Source organism: Pinus tabuliformis, chromosome 3_2 (assembly GCF_031772625.1).
Source record: "Pinus tabuliformis cultivar Carrire ecotype Pingquan chromosome 3_2, CPIR1, whole genome shotgun sequence".
In the NCBI taxonomy this organism is placed as follows: Eukaryota; Viridiplantae; Streptophyta; class Pinopsida; order Pinales; family Pinaceae; genus Pinus; species Pinus tabuliformis.
In genome coordinates this window covers 1221323849-1221346023 of record NC_142302.1, presented here as the reverse complement: position 1 = coordinate 1221346023, position 22175 = coordinate 1221323849, and the positions used below count along the sequence as shown (strand labels likewise).

Sequence of the window (22175 nt, the reverse complement as noted above, 5' to 3'; positions counted from 1 at the left end):
TCGCGAACAACTTGATTTTCGGATAGGAAAAAGTCCTACCGTATGCAGAATTGGATAAGGCATATCCGAGAAACAGCCGACAGATTTGCCTAAAAGCAGGCAAATGCTCAGTATGTGTTATATTGAATGCATCTGATGCCATGGGGCATCTTTGTATTGTATTTCTAACCTTATGCCCTGTTATTTCAGTATTTCATTCTGTAGTTAGATTTTTGTTTTTCATGTTATTAGACTAGTTAATAAATGAAGAGCTTATATCTTTCTTGTGCTTAATGTTATATGATGATTTTTGTATGGACGCTACTTATGTTATGTTGTGTGTTGCGTGGATGCAGATTCTGGATTCTCACATTCCTCCAGTGTAACAACGTGTCTCCAAATAGAGCCAAATGTTGACCAGTACGTGTCAACAACCCATAGCAATACACCCCCTTTTGTCGCAAAAGAAATAATGCTTGATCGATGTGTTCATGTCGTCCAGCTATCATCATCAGCTTGATGATCATCTTATAATGTAAACCCATTTTGCATGTGTATAATGTAAGTAATCTCAGTAGATCCGTGTCGTGTATGTAATTACCTAGGTAAACTTACTTTTTGGTGACGATTTACATTTCAGGAGGTTTTTTGTCTCACCGATCCATTCTTGGATGGTCGGCAGAGTTTTCCTTCAGCCTTATCCCAAAGTCGGAATGGATTTTGTCACTGGGATCTTAAGGGAGTCCTAGTGTTCTAGATCGAGTCTACGTAAAAGTGATTTGAGAATAATCCTAACTATTTGGTTAGGCTATTTTATTACAAATTGCTTGGTTTGCTAGATTATATTTGTGTCGTAGAATTGGGTAGTTTGCAAATGGGTTTTCTCCCTTGAGATGTAAAAAAAATGTAAAAATCATGATGTAAAGTGTCTTGAGGGTTGGAAAAATAATTTATCCCCTTGTAGGTTAATTAATTAAATTTTCTGGCTAAAATTAATTAAAATCTTAAGCTAGAAATTTAATTAATTCTAGGTCCTAGGTAAATTTAAATTCTCTGAAGGCAAAATTCGTCGGTCCTTAAAAATTAAATTTTAAAAAGTCCAGGGACTAAGGTAAATTAATTATTTTGCTAAATTTTTGTAGAAATTTCTATTTTCCCACCCCGGTTTTCAATTTCACCTTATTTCTTCCATGTAGTTAAATGCCCTTTCCCATAACCATACATTTAACAAGTTGAAAAAATAAATATTGCTGAAAACACAAATTCTGGAAATTTTACAGAATGCTGGAAATTGCAGAAATAAAAATTAGCAGTAATAAACAGCCATTAAAACACATTTAAACAATGAGATTTTTGGTCAACTTGAGCCTGGAAAAACCCCCTACAACTCTTGGGGAAAACCAGTTCGAGAGCTCTTCTTTATTTCTGAAAATTGCCTTTTTACAGTGAGAAATATTCAGCAAAAAATCAGCAAACAAATTTACAACTTATCTCTTTTCCCATGTCTCACAGCAAACTAGAAATTACAAAAAACAGGACAGCAATAAATGCTGTACGACCTCCTCGATTTTCGTGCCCACTTTCAGCATTAAATGCAGCTGTACAGACATCATTAAATGCACTGTACGGCTTGCAATAAATGCACTGTACGACCCTCGTTTTGTGTGCAGAAAAAGCAGCAAACTGCTCCTCGATTTTTGTGCAAACCACTCCTCGAAAATCGTGCCAAAATCTGCCTTTCACTGTGTGCTGAATCAGCTATACAAATCTGCTCAACTGCTGCCTTGGAATGTGTGCCAAGTTGTTGTCTGCTTCTCCTCCTTGCTCAGAAATCTCTCTTGCTCTCCTTCTCCCAATCTGCTCATGAAAGAATGAATGACCTTTTCCTCCTTTTCATCCTTTAATCTAACCCCAAGTGACTTTTGGGTGATCCTTAAATCCAATGGCTGAAATAGATTGAGATCTAAGGCTGAGATTAAATGCTAATTTAAATCTCACTTTTTATTTTTTAATTCGCCCCACTTTAATAAAGACCCACTTAGTCATTTATTTCCAAAGTCACTTTTCCTTTCTAATTTTTTCATTGACTTTATAAGTCACTTTAAAATTAGACTTAGTAATTTTATCACTTAAAGTCACTTTTAAATTAGATTTAACTTTATAAAATTATAAAGTCACTTTAGGAGAAAAAATTAAATTCTTTGGACACTTTTCCCTAGGCCAAAGATCAAAGCCTAAGGGAACCACCTGTCCTCCGGTACCAATTTTCAACAATCCCTCTTACCGAGGAAGGTGTTCCTCACCACATCCATCTTGTCTCTGAAGTAGACATGCTTGCCCCGTGGTAAGGCTTTGGTAAGAATATCTGCAACCTGTTCATCAGTGGAAATATACTCAAGCTTCACAGCTCCCTTCTGAACATAGTCTCTGCTGAAACGATATCTGATCCCGATATGCTTTGACCTGTCATGAAATAATGGATTCTCCGTGAGTTTAATGCAACTCTGATTATCACAGTAAATCACTGAAGGTCTCAACGGCTGACCAAATAAGCCAAACAACATCTTGCGAAGCCAGATAGCCTCACAACTAGCTAGACTGGCTGCGATATACTCTGCTTCCGCTGAACTCAGTGCTATTGACTACTGCTTCCGGCTGAACCATGACACTACTGCTGAACCCAACCCAAAACAGCACCCTGAAGTGCTCTTCCTATCAGAAGCACAACCTTCCCAATCAGAATCAGGGTATCCTGCCAATCTCACTCCATCTCCCTGCCTGTAGTCCAGACCATAATCCACTGTCCCCTGCAAGTACCGCAAAATGTGTTTTGCAGCCACCCAGTGAACCTTCCTAGGCTCACACATAAACTGACTCATCGTGTTGACTGCAAAACAGATATTTGGTCTAGTGTTGACCAAATACATCAAGGAACCAATCAGCTGCCTGTACAATGTGGGATCCACCAACTCGGAATTCGAAGCATGAAGCTTCTTTCAGTTGGTGATCATCGGTGTCGACATGGGTCTACAATCCTCCATGTGGAATCTGCTAAGGATGTCCACAATATACTTCCCCTGCCCCAGGAAGAAATGTCCCTCCTCCTGCCACACCTCCAAGCCCAAAAAGTAATGCATCAAGCCGATGTCCTTCATCTCAAACTCCGTCGCAAGATCTCTCTTGCAGTGCTCTATGAGTCTCTCTGCACCTGTAATGACCAAGTCATCCACATACAGCACCAGAATGAGAGGCTCCTCACCAATCACAATAAAGTAAAGGTTCGGATCTGCCTCACTCTTTGTGAAACCCATCCCCTGCAAATATGTATCTATCCTGGAGTATCAAGCTCTGGGAGCTTGCTTCAGGCCATATAGGGCCTTCTTCAGTCTGCACACATGGGACTCCTTCCCATGCACCTCAAAGCCCTGTGGCTGCTCAATGTACACCTCCTCCTGTATGAAGCCATTGAGAAATGCAGTCTTCACATCCATCTGGTGGATCTTCCAACCCATCTCTGCTGCTATCGATATAATGTAGCGGATCGAAGTATATCGAGCCACGGGAGCGAAGGTCTCCTCATAATCAACTCCCTCTACCTGGGAGAACCCTCTAGCCACAAACCTTGCTTTGAATTTCTCAATGCTGCCATCTGCAGCATGCTTTACCTTGTAAAGCCATCTGGAAGTAACCACGGATTTGCCCTCAGGCCTCGGCACCACCTCCCAAACATCATTCTTCATGATAGAAGAATACTCCTCCTGCATGGCCTCTCTCCAGACCTGCTGGCTAGCTGCCTCCTCATAGCTAGAAGGCTCAGAGTCAAGGATGCTGGTAACCATCGCCATATAACTACAAAACCTCTCAGGTGGTCTACTCTCTCTGACCGGCCTCTTCGGCTTAGCAACAGATGTGGCATCTCTCAAGGTGTCCTGAAGCCACTTGGGCTTCCTCTTCCCTGAGCGCACTTCTCCCACCGGAGAATGAAACTCCTCCTCCTCATCATCAGGAGCCTGAACTCCTGACTGTCTGTCTGCTGTCCTCCTGCCTGCACCTGAACCTGTAGAAGCTGAGGTACCGTGTGAACTGTCCATCAGTGGACTCCCTAGTGAACTGCTCTGCATGCTGCCCGGAGCACCACCCCTCTGGCTCGGTGAGCCACTGCTCACTGACGGACCTGACATCCTCATAGATGTACCTCCTGATCCTCCTGATCCTCCTGATCCCTGCCCACTGGATCCCTGCGACTGACTCAACTGCTGCTGAGGGTCTGGCTGATCCAGATACTCTAACTCCCGTGACCTCCTAAAGGCCCTGTCCTCCTCGAACTTCACATCCTGTCTGACAACAACTCTCCTCTATGCAGGAATGTAAATCTGAAAGGCCTTTGAGGTCTCACTGTAGCCCACAAAGATACCCTTCTCTGCGGTTGGCTCTAGTTTGGTCCTCTTCTCCTTGGGTATATAAGAGTATGTAATGCATCCAAAGATATGAAGATGACCAATATCAGGCTTCTTCCCAAAGAAAGCCTGCTCCAGAGTCATGTGCCCCAAGGCACGATGCAGACTCCTGTTCTGCAAGTAAACAGCTGTGTTGCAGGCCTCTGCCCACAAGAACAATGGCAACCCTTGATCATGTAACATGGCTTTGGCAGCCCCTATGATGGATTTGTTCTTCCTCTCCGCAACCCCGTTTTGCTGGGGGTTGTAAGGAACAGTGAACTCCCTCCTAATGCCTGCCTCCGCACAATAGTCAACAAACTCTCCAAGGGTGTACTCTCCTCCATTGTCCGACCTCAGGGACTTGATCTTTCGACCTGTCTGTGTCTCCACAAGAGCTCTGAACTCCTGAAACCGCTTGAAGACCTCACTCTTGGTCTTCAAAAAATAAATCCAGGTCCTCCTGGAGTGATCATCAATGAATAAAACATAGTACTCATATCCACTCAAGGAAACATGAGACATCTGACCGCTCACATCGGAATGAATCAAATCAAGTATCCCAGTCGCTTTGCTGTCACTGCTGGGAAAAGGGGATTTGGCAAACTTGCCCATCGCACAACCTCTGCAAGTATCAAAGTGATCAGTACTGAAATCTGGCACACCTGTAGTGATCTCCCGCAATGTCCTCAAGGCTCCATGATACATATGTCCCATCCTGCGGTGCCAAATCTCACACAGCTCAGAACTGCTAGCTCTGCTGTCGGTACTACTGCTCAATGCCAAAAGGGGCTGGAATGCAAACTTGTACACCTTTGCATGGCGTACACCTATCACTCTAGCTGAATCAGCTGGAGTTCCCCTGGGATACATCAACACCTGTCCTCCCCTGAACAGTACCTCATATCCTCTGTCCTCCAAAGCTGAGACGAATATGAGGTTCTTCCTCATCCCTAGCACATAAAGAACATCTGACACTTTCAAGGGAGGTTTGGACTCCCTCTGAAATGTCAGTGTCCCCACCCCGACTGCTCTAACAACTCTGTCATCACCGAGTACTACCTCTATATCAGTGCCACTCTTTGAAAGCTCTGAGAAGTACTCACAGACTCCTGTCATGTGACGTGAAGCCTCACTGTCCACATACCAGATACCTAAAGATGCTCCGCTAATCGAGGTAAAAACATGCTCCCTCTGAACCTGTGTGGCAGGTGATCCTGCACAGAGGACTCACATTTAGTGAACGCAAACTCCCGGTCAAAACGACCTGCAAAGTCCTCAATCTCTGCTGAAGCTGCCACGCCCTGGTTCTTCCCCTTCTTCTTCTTCTTCTCCGGACACACAACTGCATAGTGTCCCATCTTTTGACAATTCCAACACTTCACCTTGGAATAGTCCTGTATGTTCCCCTGTTTACCTTTACCTTTCCCTTTGCCCCCACTATTGCTTGTGGAAGCCTGCTTCTTCCCTTTGCCTTTCTTGCCTCCTGCCACCAGTGCTACATCCTCATCTTGCTCAACTGGCTTGGCTGCCCCAAGCTGACCTTCCCTGATCTCTGTCTGAATGCAATCATCCCAAAACCTCTCCCATGTGGGAAGGGTCTCACGTGCACAAACCCCATGAGCAAAGTTCAACCATGAACGGGAGAGGCCATTCACTGCAATCCGCACCAACTTAGTGGGTGGAATGGCCTCTCCAATCGCTGCCAACTCATCTCTCACATTAGTAATCTTTGTGAGATATCCAACTGCACTATCATTACCCATCTTAATGTTCTTCAGCTTCTCCTTCAGGACCATCTTCCGGTTCTCATTGGTACTCTGGTAGAGATTGGACAATGCTGTCCACATCTCATAGGCATTGCTCTTTCCTCTCACATGAGGAATGCAATGGTCTTTGATTCCGTCTAGAATCAGCCTCTTACCCTTATTGTTCTTCTTATTATACTCAGCCAACTGAGTAGCATCAGTAGGCACAACAACATGGTTCTGTGTGGTATGCACCATGATATCCCAGACTTCTGCCTCCTCAAAGATACTTTGCATTCTCTCCTTCCAAACGCTGTAATTTGTATGCTCATCCAGCCTATCCTCCACCCTCAATCCCAATGACATCCTGCTGTCCTAAAACTGAAAAATAACACTGCTGTAGTAAAGATAAAACTGCTGTTTATGAAAAAATCAGCTTGCTGAAATTTTCTGAGTGAAAAATCAGTAGCTATAATTTTTCCTTTTGCTGTCCCAAACTGCCCTTCAACACTCAAGCTCTGATACCATGTAGAAATTTCTGTTTTCCCACCCCGGTTTTCAGTTTCACCTTATTTCTCCCATGTAGTTAAATGCCCTTTCCCATAAGGGTTTACATTGATAAATCTGAAGCAAGTGGATTCAAAGTTTTAAATTGTTAAGATTTCTGGGAATTTTTTTAAGAGGTTCTGGTGGATTTAAAGAGTTTTTGGGCCACCTTTTTGGCAGATTTTGATTTGCTCCTTGGGTTTAGGGTTTATTGTGCAAATTTCGATTTTTTTTTACAGTCCTCACTGTCATATCTCTTTGCCTGTGTTTTCTCCATATCTCCTCTCTTCACACAGTCCATTACCTGTTGTCCTTCCTTTTTTCCCTTCGATCTGCGGTCCACGCTTTTTGTTTGCAGCCTCCTCCAAACGCTGCCCGATAACCATCCTCACCACTGCATCCATTTAAACCGCAAACCTTAGCTCCCATTCCTCCATCCACCTGCGTGCTGTCTTTCCGCATTCTCGCTTCCCCATTCCTGCTGCATCAAACCCTCGAGCCAACGTTTCTCCCTTGCACTTGCTGCCTATTTCGAGCTGTCTCTCCACACTGCCCGTCGAGCAACCGTCAGGCTCACTTGGAAACAACAAACAACAAAAAACGTTTCGACCTTTATTTTTTTTATTTTGTATGGGTTTAGTTAGGTTAGTGTATTCACATTTTTTTTAAGTTTCGACTTAGGGTTAGATAGGTAGCGTTAATTTTTTATTTTATGAAGTTTGTTTTGTCTTAAAAATTTTAAAAATTGAAAGTTCGATTTTGGTTTCATTTTTTTTTTTTTTAAAAAATTAAAATCTTTAAAAAATCATAAAAAACTTCTAAATCATAAAAAAAATCCTAAGCATTTAAAAATCCTAAAAAAATTCAAAACTAAAAATTTAATAATCATAAAAAATTTTAAAAATTGAAAACTTTAAAAAATCATAAAAAATCTAATTTTGGTGACTAAAGAAATTAATTAAAGGATTTTCACTTTCACATTAAAATTTTTAATGTGGCCTATGGCCCATAAAAATTTTGATTTATTGATCCTTTCGATTTACTTTGTCATTGAAAAAATTTTGATTTCTTCATTTGCCACATTTAATTAATTTCCTAAGGAACGATTGAATTGTTAACTTAAAATTTCTTGGTGTTTCTGGTTTTAAGAGCAAAATCTAAATTTTTCATGATTTTTCTATGTCAAGTGCGATAAACATTTTAAATCATATTGATTGTTGGAGGAAGTTAAATGTTCTAGATCTGAATTCTTAACGATAATCATTTTAAATCTGGAATCTCTTGCATGATACAGTTTTGGGCGTTTATATTGATCATACCTGATTGTCACTATTCGTCACATATTGGAAAATTGTTTTGGATAGCTTGTTTTATTTAGTCTATGGTTAATGCTCACATTAAAGGCACTGGTTTGTAGTCATTTTTATCTTGTGATTTTGTCTATCTATCTCAATTGACTGAGACTTATTCTAAATTCATCAAGTTGTCCATCATTAAAATCTCCTAGAGTCTGTGTTTCACAGGCTATCCTCATCCATTTACCTTAGGGACTACCCCGCTTGACTTGTTTAGGAGAGAGTCTAAACGGAGTGAGTAAGGATTAAGAGTGACAACCCTTACTCTGAGCATTGTCGCGCTGCCTAGACACTTTGTGCGACAATACACTGCACATGTGGTGTGTTGAAAATTGGTTGTCATTGATGTCAACTCAAGTAGCATCTAGAAGAAGCCTGCATTTATTGAGGTAAAGGAATGGGAAGAACAATGAATTTGCTAGTGAGACCATCATCATCTGATAGTACTTGTCAAGTTGTTTCTAACGATAGGTGAGACACCATGTAACTCCTCACGGTTTCAGGAGATATGCCTTCTCAAAGTTGAAGCCCCAAAGTCGTGGTCATGGTGCCCCAGGATGGATAGTGTTTTGGTCAAAATTTTTTGGCATTAAAATGTAATAAAAATATTTTGGACTTTGATAAAGTATTGTGGGTCTACGCTGTTATAAAGTATTGACCAAGTCAACCCTTGAAATGAATTTTTATATTTTGAAATGGCTTCAAAAAGGGGTGTTAGGTCGGCTCGATTGGATTGTGAATTTATTGAATTTTTTGGCTAAATTATCAGGTTGAATCCACCTATTTAGGGGTGTTTTTAAGGAAAGTTGCCCCCATCTTGACCCCCTCTTTTGTGTATAGGGCAATCGGTTTCCCTCCAAAAGCCATCAATTCTCTTGTATTATCTCAAGTATTCTCTTTGAAATATCTGAGGCCAGGGCAACACACACATCAAAAGAAGGCGGCTTAATTTTCAAGGTTTTTTCTGGGCTTGATTGTCTTATCTTGCATGGTGTTTTTCGTTGGGGCAAAGACGAGTTTTTGAGTCATAATCTGAGGCCATTTATGAGCTGTATTTCGGCTTGTCTGAAGCATATCTCTGTGGAAAATTTTGTCCCTCTCCCGGGGCTAATTTTGGCATGTCTGAGGCCTATCTTTGTTGAAATTTTCAACCCCCTCCTGAGGCTAATTTCGACCTGTTTGATCCAAGTTTGAGGCATAACTGAGGCAGGATAGACTGAGTTCCCAAAGTTGTATACGAGGTGTGTTTCAAGGCACTTTCTAAGACTAATATTTGGCCTATTCTCAAGTGAATTTTAGCCATTCTGAGGCAGAATCCGAGCTCTGGTTGAAGTCTGTTTTGGGCACATATAAGAGGTCGAATTACCCCAGTGACAGTCGCTGTAAGAGAAGGGTAAAACCACAGGCTAGGGGCCTAGTCTTGGTCAGTTTGGAAGCACATAAAGGGGTCTCCTTGGGACACAAAAGAGGACAAATCTAGGCCACAATTTGAAGTAGTGTAAGGGCTAGTTTTGGACCTTAGTCAGAGGCCAGTTTGGACCACAATAACATCTAATTAGTCCACATACAAGGTAGAATCAAAACATAGTTGAAGGGCTGATCAGAAGTGTAATCTTGGTTTAAATTTGTAGCAGAAGTTAAGGGCTAAATAAAGGCACTTCCTTGGACAAAGATCTGGTCATATCTGAAGCAAGACAATGAGCAAGGAGACATATATACAATGTTCAAAATTCAAATTCATCTTCTAAGTAGCATGATGATATCTAAGGTATGAGCTAGAATCTATCTTTTATTGTTGAATTGTATATCATTAAGGACCTTTGTGTTAAACATCAAATCTACAACAATATTTAATTGGATCAGATATGTCATAATTCAAGGGGCAGACCTGAAGGTTGTCTGTTCATGTTTGAGCCCAATTCTGAGCACCATTGCATATAATCTATGATCTGAGCATGTATTAACAGAGACAACAGTGAAGTCTTATTTGTATATCATTGTAAGTGTGTCATTATCCCTAGTACGAGAGCCCACAATTTATTTTTCTATCTTTCATTTTTAAGGTGGCAGGTTGGTGCAAGCTGGAGATTGAAGTCTCCTTCAGGTTGGATCCTGAGAACACTTCAGGGTGGTGCTAGGGCAGCAGATTGATGCTAGTAGCGTGTTGGAACATCCTTCTAGTTGGAGTTGGTAAAACTAGAGTGTTGGAACATTCTTTCAGGGAGTTGGGGCTTCCTGATAAAACTGAATGATTTCCTAGGTTGCACGAAACGGGGGAACGGGTACGAGTTTCCGAAATGGAAACCGATACGAAACGCGACCTCCCCAAATTTTGGAAACAGGGAAACGCGAATATATATATATATATATATTAGGACATTTAAGAAATATGTGCAATCATAAAGCATATATGATACATCCTAATTTATTACATTGTGATAAAATTGTCAATTGTCAATGCATAAACTATAAGTCTCTAAATTTACATCACATTTACTCATGAATGATCACATAATGAAAATAGAAATATCCAAAATCAGCCACCAGAAATTTCTAATTTCTTGTCTCGTGCTTGATTGGGAGTCTCCTCCTACATAGTCGAACGACCTTAGTGCTCTTGATTAAATACAAGTTTCATACCCTAGTACCCTACATGCTCTTCATTATTGGGAGTCTCCCCTGCATAGAGGGCTTGGTTCTCTTGATTAAATATAAGTTCCATACCCTAGTACATGATAAAATCCAATGGAAACATTGCAATCCCCCCAATCCTGAAATCCTGAAAAACAGATAAGTCTGCTGGATTTTGAGTGAGATCTAAAATTCTACTTTCTCCATATCAAATCCAATGAGGACGAAATCAGTCTCAAACATCCTGAGTCATTTCATGGTAATGTTAAAAATTTAAGTAAAAGTGATATTCTCCTTTATTTTTCATCTTTAAGAATTTAACATTACCATGAACTGCATATCAACACTAGGGAAAAAGTTCACTTTTATAACTTTAGATAGGCATCTAGAAGCAACTAGAAGTCACTAGGATAACCTAAAAATAAATTAGAAAACAAATTAAAAAAAAAATAAAAAAAAACACAAGTCAAAAGCTGAAACGTGAGTCGTACGGCCCTGAAACGTGTTTCGGGCCGTATTGGCCACGTTTAAGTTTCGTGGAACGTGGCAATACGGCCTGAAACGCGTTTCAGGGCCGTACCATACGCGTTTCAGCATTTCATACTCGTTTCCGTACAGAAACGCCCCCTTGCCCTACGTTTCCTGCAACATAGATGATTTCTAACTGAGTACTGGGGAGTTGGGGCTTCCTGATAAAACTGAATGATTTTTAACTGAGTACTAGGGAGTTGGAGCTTCCCTTCAGCTGGAGTTGATAAATGATTGTATTCATCATTTATATTAGAAAGCATTCACTGGTTTTTCTCCCGGTAGGGTTTCCACCTAAAAATTTCTTGTGTATTGTTCATGTGATGTGATGTGTTGCTAATTTGATTTGTGCTAACGATATTTAATGCTTTGAAAGTGAAAAATTAATTAAAATTAAGTGAAACACTAATTCAACCCCTCTTAGTATTTCCAACCATTGGTATCAAAGCAGGTTCCTTCATAGTGGTCTAACCACTGGAAGGTTGATCATGGATTGCTGCAAAAATGGAATTCCATTGTTTGATGGACAAAACTATTTGTTTTGGAGTGGAAGGATGAAAGCATATGTGCAAGCATAGGGATTTGATGTCTGGTGCTCTGTAGAAAGTGGACACATTGAACCTTCTGCTCCTCCAATAGATGATGTTGGTAAGAAGCTTTATGAAAGCAATGCAAAAGCCATAAATGCTTTTTTAAGTGGCCTAATAGGTTCGGTTTATGGTAAAGTGATGCATTGCAAATCTGCAAAAGAAGTTTGGGATAAGTTTCAAAGCATATATCAAGGGGATAAGAAAGTCAAGAGGAAGATTGCTGAGGTGACAGTGGCAATCTCCGTCATTGTTGCAACAAGGTATGGCCTTTCACAAGGTCTTCTAGATTTTGCCGCAACAAGTCTTACCATAGGTTTCTGTCCCCTATGTAGAGTCTGAAATTCTCTGTAAACACTATACTCAACATTGATAAAACACCACCTCAACACATGAAGATGATGTGTAGAAACCACTTATAGCCCAATTAATCACAGGAACTATTTTAGAAAATGTAGTTAGGAGATCGCAGAATATAATAATGATCATAACATAACATGCTTACATCAACCTAACCATACAAACACTTTTACATTGAAGACAAAAATGCATGATGACAAACAACTACAAAATAAACTTGAGACATCATAATACAATCTCATCAATGGATCCAAACTAAAAAACTAGTGATAAAATTTGATCGTGTAAAGAATAACTGGGGAATAGTAAGGTGCGATAGGTAAGCTTTTATGGCAATCAAAAGCAAGATTGGTAGTGAAGTGGGCCTACAGAATGGGTAGAAGCTTTTAGCTAGCTGATCTTTAAACATATAATCAAAATGTTTTAAGTCCAATGCAATGACTAGAGGAAGGGATAGGGAGAATAACTTAGTTGAGGAAAGATCTAAGTTGTAGAATTCAAAGACAGAAATTGTGTTCAATATCTGTTTTCTGCATTTGCAAATTTTTGAACAGTCACAATTGTCAGCTGCTTTCCAATGTTTGTTTGTTTTTTGAGTTAAATATAGTGTGTGAATTCAACATCTGTTTTTCCTATTGTTCAAGTTCGTAATTGCATAATGTGACATTTAAATTGTAGTATTTAGAAAATATTTTTATCAATTGTAACTTTTATGAAGATACATGGCATAAATTTGTATAAAAAATTGATTTATGTAACCTGTAAATTACTACAAAAGCTTGCTCAAGATTGAGGTCACTGCATAGCTTTCATGTCAATATTTCAAGTTTCAAAATATTTAATAGATGATATCCTGTATTTCAGATCCCCAATCATGTTGCTATTAAAATTGCTTTGGAGCTGAAGAAGCTACTAGTAGACAACAGTCTTTTGGATGTGTATGCTATTCTTCCATCCTCTGTTTTGTTTTTGAAGTACTACTATAAAAAAGGACTTTTACTGAATAAACACTGGACTTTCTTAACCATGTTCTATATAGCAACAAACTATTACTGATCAAATCTTGTCTCTGGAAATTGTGCAGATCCCAGTCAGATCTGGAAGCTAATTTATTTAAAGTATGCAGCTTTGGTCATTTTCTATTATTTTTAGTGGAAGCTTTCATATGAAAATGTATTCAAATATGGCTTCCTAGGTTTCTACTTTCCTGAAAAATATTGCAAAAATTGTACTATTGAGAGAAATCATAACCACATATGAAAGTCTAATTCTATCGAAGCTGCGTTGGCTGCCATTCGAACTTGTCGGCTGCCATTCGAACTTGTCTAATGATCTGCCTTGGTGCTGGTTTTTTTTCGCTTTGCAGCTCATGGAACGACGTGGGTATGGAGAAGAGTACATCAATAGATACAAGATGATGACTAGGTTGGTTTGGATATAAGTAATCCTTTTCCTTTTGAATAAAATGGTTCCTTTGATATAAACAAATCATATGCATGATGGGCATGTTTTACCAAAAATGTTGCTCACTAAGAAGCTACCACTAGGTAGCTTAAAATTAGTAGGACCCCAGTGACAAAATTGTCACTTGGGCCATCAAAAGAGTTTCTAAAAGTACATCTAGCCAATACATAAATAAGCATATGGTTAGCCCTTTGGCACAGGAACATGAGACACAAATATCAAGATCTACAATTCAAGCCACTAATGGGATAAGCCCTGCAATAGGTGGGGGGTTTCATGATCCTTGGCAGCGGGCCTTGTTACCCACACAAGTGGGTAACCCCTAGGAGAACTTTTTTCTCCTATTTTTTTTAGCTTGCCAGCCATCAGCCCTATGATGATCCATAGATAGCTAGCCATAGTTGGCTCCTATATATTCTTTGATTAGTGCTTTATTACATCTAGCCTACTCATCTGAAGAAGGTGGGTCCTCAAATATAAGGTACATTAACCATTTTTTAAATAAAGTGCTTTCAATTAATGTTTAAGATAATTGTAATATGGATCATAATTTGAATTGGATGTGTTATCACAGTTTAGTTTCAGGATAAAGACTTCAGGGGTAATGGCTTGGAGCAGTTGTTTAAAATCTTCCACCGAAAATTCAGGCACATTGACAGATAATTTGTCGACGCTGACAAATCAAATGACAACACTTTGTTTTACTTTGTTTTTTCATGTTTTAGTCATCAACTTTGGACACGGTTCCCGAACAACCGGAAACGAATTTTTGAAAACCAAAAGTGGTTTTTGTTGGGAACAAGCTCATTTAAAAAAACCTCTCGGTTCTTACACAGGTGTCATGGTTTGGAAGATAAGGAATATTTGCAACCCATTTTTTCAGATATAAATATTTAATGATTTCTTGTTTTAGTCATTAACTTTGGGCGCGATTTTTGAGGTGTGTGATGAATTTCAAAAAACAAAAAGAGTTTTTTATTAAAAACATGCTCATTTACAAAAACTTCTTTCAATTTTTACACAACTATCATGGTTTGAGAGATTCAAATGGATCTTTGAAGCCTACTTTTCATAAATTCGCCAGATTTAATTTTTTCTATTTTTAGAAAAACGCCCAATCAACTTTCAGTTGGAGAGCCACCCCATCAATTGAACTTGACAACAAATTAAAGATGGATGAAGAGGTTTTCAGATCCATTTATTTTGGGTTATATATATATGTGTGTGTGTATGTATTTTTTTTTTTTTTAGTATTTTGTATTAAAAACTTTCCAGGATTTGTGGATCTCAAAACTTATGTAATTTTTGTATAAATTAGAGGAATTGTAATAGATCAAGGTTGGACTATGAGAGAAAAATCTCTATTGTAACTCTGTTCATTGGAAATTAATGAAATATCTCTTGGACTAGAAGTACAAGGGTTTTTATTTCAGGGATTCCTCTTTATCAATTATGGTCTGTATTTTAGTGTTGTATTTCCTTCTTTGTTTATCATTATATGTGTATCTTTTTATCTGAATTGCAAAGTAGATGTAAAATTCAAGTGACAGTGCTCTATATCTCATATTCAGATATTCACCTTTCAGTTGACGAGGTTATACATAATTCCTCATATTGTTCCTCTGTTTTAAACTTTGAATGTACTCCTCTTCATCTTTCCATGTTATGAATTGTTGAAATTGTTGCAAGAAAAGACTTCATTTGACTAGTGCCTTAGTCAAATGGAGAAAATTTGATTGTCCACATCAATAGGATGACTTGGATTGCAGTTAGCTAGAGTGACATGGCCTTGTCTACTATTTAAGTCAATAAATTCGAGTTTGTAGCTAGAAGTAGAGTTGTGCATCAGTTGATTGCTAAGATCTAGCAATATAGTTGAGTTATTGTTAGTTGAACTTAGTTAACTGAGATCTAGTCATTAGTTGAGTCGATTTAAGTTCAATTGAGTACTTATGATTGTTGTCAACTCACTGATCTCTTAGTTAACTAGTCAATCAACTAAAAATAGACACAATCATGCATGGAATTCGAATTGCCTAGTTGAGGTGGAGGAAAAGGCATGTTTGTATTTATATTTGTATACTGTTGAGTGTATAGTGCTTTTGCACTGAGCAGGTGATCAATTCCCCTTGGATTTGCGTAAGGAAATAGGGAGTTTCCCTATTTTTTAGGAGCTTAATTCCTCTAGGATTGCGCAAGGAATAGGAGGAAGGATGAGGCTTGAATTGGCTAAGTGTTGGCCAAAGCAGGTTAGGAGCCAGGATAATAGTTTTACATTGCAGGGTGTGCTTCAAAGTTGAAGCAAGACATTGTAATTGTTTCTCTTTCTCATCTGAATTAATGCAAAGTAGTAAAAGGATTTTTCCCAGTTCCTGTAAAATCATTGTGTTCCTTGTATTTTGATGGTTGCATGTTATTGCATGTGTTTCTATCGCGTGTTTTCCTTTCCGCAAAATAGTAGAATAAATTTTTGTCTCTTGATTTCAATTCGATTTCATTAGTAGTAGCAAATTTCTTGTAATTTCTACATGGTATTAGAGCCTCAAAAGACTACATAGTAACCTTGTTCCAGATCTTCCCTTAGATAAATTTTGATTTGCAGAGTTTTTAGTTCGAATTTCTTTAGTGCAGGAATCATGCCAGTTTATGGATTGAGGACAGAGTAGTGAGCAGAATAAGGACCATCACACAAAGATCAATTTGTATAAGAAATCAGAGAAAAGAGGGTAGATCTAAAGAGCCCTAGATTTGGGCAATTTGAGGAACAAATTGTAGAAATAGGGCGGTGTTCCTTGTAGCCCTAGATTGGTCAAAGAGTCACTGTATGTGGGCAGATCTGGAAAGCTAGCCACTGTTCATAAGCGTTGTTGTGAACAGTGACTTTCGTATGCAGTATGCAGCAGCTTGAAGACCTCAAGTACAATATGCATCAAAGGAGCCATGGATTGTTAGGAGGTAGATTGATGGAGCCCTAGTTCAGGGAAAATTCAGAAGACCCTATGTGTAGACTTCTTAATGGAGCTAGAAGGCTCCTAGTGAACAGATCAGTGAGCCAATGTTTAGTGACACAAAAAAGAGTTGTGATCATTGATATACAGGGAGATCGAGACTTAGAGGGAGCAACCCTATGGAAGCTAGTACTTCAGGATCTGGGGAGATCAGATTCATTATCGCAGCAACAGTGCAGAAGCAACAACAAAGCAACAATACAAGTAGATTAGAGTTCGCTTTGTATGCAACTATACCTCCAGGAGTGAGGTGGCGTGATGTAGAGCCCTAGTCCCAGAGTTGCAAAGATTTAGGCATGGTCCATAGGAGAGCAGTAGCAGTTGCAGTATACTCTTCTTATGGATCATTACCCTTGCTACAGGGGCCCACAATATTCAGTAGCAAGGAGGATCAGTGTCAGTTGGAGCAGTCAGATACTGAGGAACACAAAGCAATGTTGACAACAGAGCAAGAGGCTCAGCAGTAACGCAAATTTCCCAGTAGACAGTGTAGAGATTAGTAGCAGTCAGATGCTTAGGAGACAGTTGCAATTCAGAGACACTGTTGATTCAATATTTTGGATGCTTCTTAGTTGCAGTTGTTGCAGTAGCAACAACAACAGTGAGAGGGGAGCTGTGTTACGGTACGTTCCTACAGGAGCAGGATTGGGGTTGTGTAGAACCCTTTTCTTGCTAAGGAGTGTTGAAATTGTAGCAAGAAAATGCTTCATTTGACTAGTGCCTTAGTCAAATGGAGAAAATTCGATTTTCCACATCAGCAGGATGACTTAGATTGCATTAGTTAGAGTGACATGGCCTTGTCTACTAGATAAGTGAGTAAATTCGAGTTTGTAGGATATAAGTAGAGTTGTGCATGAGTTGATTGCTAAGATCTAGCAATCTAGTTGAGTTATTGTTAGTTGAACTTAATTAATTGAGCTCTAGTCATTAGTTGAGTCAGTTGAAGTTCAGTTGAGTAGTTATGACTGTTGTTAACTCACTAATCTCTCAATTAACTAGTCAATCAACTAAAAATAGACACAGTCATGCAAGGAACTCGAATTGTGTTAATTTTAGGCAACAATGGTATGTTCTATGCTTTAGAGAAATTTTACATCAATTTCTTAATTAGCCCAATATCAATATCCAATTTAGCAATCACATCAACATGATAGTAAAATGCAGATAGAACATAAACATAAATAGTAGAAGACAAGCCAAGACAAGAGGACACAAGATGTGGCACCAGCCAGGGACAAACCCCAATGTGGGGAAACCCTTGATCAAATCTTCTTTGTCTTCAATAGTTCAACAGAGAGAGATAGTACAATTTACAAATCTGATAATTTATAACAACAAAAGAGCCCTAACCAGAAAAGTCAACGTTGGTCAACAGGGCAGATTTGACCCTCAACTAATTGGTCAACTTCAGTCAACTTCGACCTCCAAACAGCAAGATGAATCAACTGTCAAAACAACCCAAAAACAACGCAGTCAATTTGGTCAAACAACCCACCTGCAGTCAGCCCTAGCTGCATTCAACACTGGTCAAAGTCAACGTTTAGCCTCGATTTCTGTGCCCATAAATGCGGCTTGCCCAACAGAGATAGCCCTCACAAAAGCACAGTCAAAGGAGGTCAACGCTTGGTCAAACTGTCCATAAATTCGGTCTCTGAAATTTCAGCCTACTGAAATTTTGCTCTCCTGAATTTTCGTCCTCCTGAAATTTCGGCCTCCTGAAATTTTGCTCTCTTGAAATTTCGAACATGTGGAGAGAGAGAGGCCCAGAAATCTGTACCTAATCAATGAGGAGAGAGAGAGAAGTGTGAAGACGAGTGTGTCAAAATGAGGTTAAGTCACCTTCTATTTATATGCAACATTGAGGATGAATAGATGTGACTGTTGGGCGTCTGAGACTACATAAGTTTGCTAACCGACCTTGACAATTTGACCATAATCAAAATAAATTCATAACTTCATTTGTACATGTCAGAATCAGATGATCTTTAGATCAATCCTACACCTCTCAGAGAGAGGAATCCAAGAAAAATATCAGCTGTCATAAATAAGATGACCCATGTGGAGTTTGGCCCTAGTTGCCAATTTTAACACTCCCTCTCAACTAGGGAGAACTCCATCTGCTAATCCATCTGCCAATCTGTACTATCTCTACCATCAATGCACTGCTCTGCTCTGCTGAACTATGAAGAAGAAGAAGTGATCGAGAATGTATCATACCATTCTCTACTGACCCAAAGTCAGTCCCAATCAAAGGAGAGTGTGTCATACCACTCTTACTAACCCAAAGTCAGTTCCAATCAAAAGAGAGTGTCTCATACCACTCTTACTGACCCGAAGTCAGTTCCAATTGATCCCAGATCAATATTGGTCATCCTAGCATAGGGAGTACGGTAGTACACGATGCGTCCATCGGTAGTACTATGGTCCCTCTCATCATTTCTCTGCTCATTGGCCAGATGAGAGGTACTTCCCACGAGTCCCAGACTGCATGGGTAGGATGTTTTAGCAGGAGAAGTGTTAAAATTGGCAACTAGGGCCAAACTTCATGTGGGTCACCTTATTCATGGTTGATTATATTTTTCTTGTATTCCTCTCGTCGAGAGGTGTAGGATTGATTTAAAAATCATCCGATTCCGATAAGTATTTATGGAGATATGAATTTATTTAGATTATGGACTAATTGTCAAAGTCGGCCAGCAACTTATGTAGGCTCAGAAGCCCAACAGACACATCTATTCAATCATTAACGTTTGCATATAAATACAGGACGTTTCCTCCTCATTTTGACACACACTTCTCATCCATCTCTCTCTCTCTCTTCTGCGCAGAAAAGAGTCTCTCTCTCTCTCCTGCGCAGATAGGTCTCTCTCTCACACGTGGGAGGGAAGGACACAGTTTTTCCAGGATTTACAAGTTTCAGATTGAAACTTTGACCAGCGTTGACCAACGTTCTCTCTCTCTTGACTGTGCAATAGGTGAAGTGGACTCTCCTTGGAAATCCGCATTTTTTGGTGTAGGAATCAAGGTGATCTGACCTCCGGTTTGGAAGATATTGATTGCCCTAGTTTTGATCTGATGCCACTGATCTAGGGTTTGCTGCTGCTGATATAAATTAGATTTTTTTGTACGATTTCTCTCTGCTGAATTATTGAAGGTAAAAGAAGATGTGATCAAAGGGTTTCTTGTCCCTGGCTAGCCGCCACATCTTGTGTCTCTTGTCTTGGCTTGTTTTCTGTTGATCGTTTAAATGTTCTTTCTGCACTTTACTTAATGTACATGTGATTGTTAATATGTGAATAATAAAAGAAAGATAAGTAAACTGCTCTAAGCATAGAACATACCATAATTTAACATGGTATCGGAGCTGAGGTGAAGACAAAGCCCAAGCAAGAGCAAGAGCAATCACCGAAGAGAAGATTGACAAGGCTATCCAAAAGAAACCATGGGGTCCTCAACACACTTCCCTGCTGAAGACAAACTCCGAGAGAAGTCTGACTACCACGGATGGAAGATGTCTCTCGATCTAACATTAGAAGAACAGGAAGTGTTGGACCATGTGAGAGGCGAAATTGTTGAACCTCCATCAAATGCATTTGCTGCTACTAGGAACAAATGGACCAAGGGGGAAGTAAAAACTAAGAAGATCATCCGGGACTCTATTGACAAACACTTGTTGGCCTACATCTCCGACCTAAACACCTCCAAGGAAATCTACGATAGACTGGTGATTTTATTTAAAGTTAACGATGCAAATCAAGTTTTGTTCCTTAGAAATAAGCTGAAGAAATTAAGAAGGGCAAAGATGAAAGTATGCAAGCATATTTCCTAAGGATCACCGAGATAAAAAACGATCTCCTATCTATTGGGGAAATAATTCCTAACAGGGAAATGGCACTCACAACTCTTGGAGGATTACCATCTGAATGGTACGTGTTCAGGACTACTCTTCTCAACAATAACGTAATTCCTAGATTTGAGGAATTAATGGCAAGATGCATTCAAGAAGAAACAAGGATGGAAGAGCAAGAAATGCCCATACCTAAAGGTCCTCCCACTGCCTTTTCTTCTCATGCTAAGAAAAGAAATAATTCCAAGGCTAAATTCAAAGGAAAGGCCGGACCTAAGGGTGGAAAGAAAGGATGATGTTATATTTGCAATAAAGCAAGTCACTATGCAAGGGAGTGCTTTGATAGAAGGGATTCACACCGAGATGATGATCAGAATCCTGCTCATGGCAATCAAAGGAATGGCAGATCTAATAGCAAAGGCAAGAGAAGTGCCGGAAATCAAGGAAGAGGACAACCATTCAAAAGGGCAAGAAATTCCAGGTATGAATCTAACACCGTTAACAATAAGCAAGATGAATATTATCTACCAGCTGCTCTATCTACCTCTGCTCCTCTGGACTCGCTGGGAAATTGGCTTATTGATAGTGGTGCCTCAAGGCATTTCACTGGTTACAAAGAAGTTCTCCATAATCTGATAGAGAAAGAAACCAACCTGGAAATTGTCCTTGGAGACAATATGAAATATCCCATGAAAGGTGTAGGAAATGTCTCTCTTAAATTGAATCAAGGTAATACAATCCACCTACAGGATGTATTATATGTACCTGATCTTAAAAAGAACCTGGTGTCCATTTCGGCTATGGAAGACAAAGGCTACAAGGTGACCTTCAGCGATGGCAAGGTACGTGTATGGAAAAACAATATTAAAGATGCCTTCACTCTTGGGTTTCGAGTTGATTCATTATATCAGGTCGGAGGAAGTCTGCTAGGTGTCATGTCTTGTGACACATCTCTTCAGTCCGAACTATGGCATCGGAGGTTTGCTCATCTTCATTATAAAGCTCTACCTGATGTAAGACAAATGGTGACAGGGATGCCCGAATTTCGAATAGAGCAAGGTGGTGTATGTCTGGGATGTGCCGAAGGAAAGCTCAAAAGGGGACCATTCCCCTCTAGCCAAGGCAATACCTCCGATATATTACAGTTGGTTCACTCAGACATATCTGGTATGATGCCTGTGAACTCCTTGGGAGGATATTCATATTACCTCACTTTTACAGATGACTATTCTCGCAAGACTTGGATATACTTCTTGAAAAAGAAGGATGAAGTGTTCTCCTAGTTTCGACACTTCAAAGCCTTGATCGAGAATCAAATCGAAAAGAAGATCAAGATCTTAAGGACTGATAATGGGACTGAATATGAATCTAATGAGTTTCATGATTTTTGTAAAGAGGCTGGCATTAAGAGGGAGACTACTACACCATATACTCCTGAGCAGAATGGTGTGGTGGAAAGGAAGAATCGTACGATCATGGAAGCTGTTCGTGTTATGCTTCATGATCAAAGACTTCCGAAGTTTCTATGGGCCGAAGTTGCAAACACCGCCGTATATGTACAAAACCGATGCCCTCATCAAGCATTGGGTTCAAAGACTCTTGAAGAAATGTCCACCGTAAGAAACTTAACGTCTCTCATTTTAGAATTTTTGGAAGCCCTGTATATTTTCATGTGTCGAAAGAGAA

The 22175-nt window shown here is 39.6% G+C and overlaps 1 protein-coding gene across 2 annotated transcripts in view; it reads left to right on the top strand.

Moving 5' to 3' along the window:
* Nucleotides 1-22175, top strand: part of LOC149185131 (P-loop containing nucleoside triphosphate hydrolases superfamily protein) — a 358944-nt gene that overhangs the window by 20526 nt on the left and 316243 nt on the right. For both annotated transcript variants that reach the window (XM_089417775.1, XM_089417774.1), the window contains exons 3-5: nucleotides 13035-13108; nucleotides 13255-13288; nucleotides 13537-13595. In XM_089417775.1, coding sequence (XP_089273901.1) covers nucleotides 13035-13108; nucleotides 13255-13288; nucleotides 13537-13595 — 167 coding nt within the window. The remainder of the gene's footprint in view (nucleotides 1-13034; nucleotides 13109-13254; nucleotides 13289-13536; nucleotides 13596-22175) is intronic.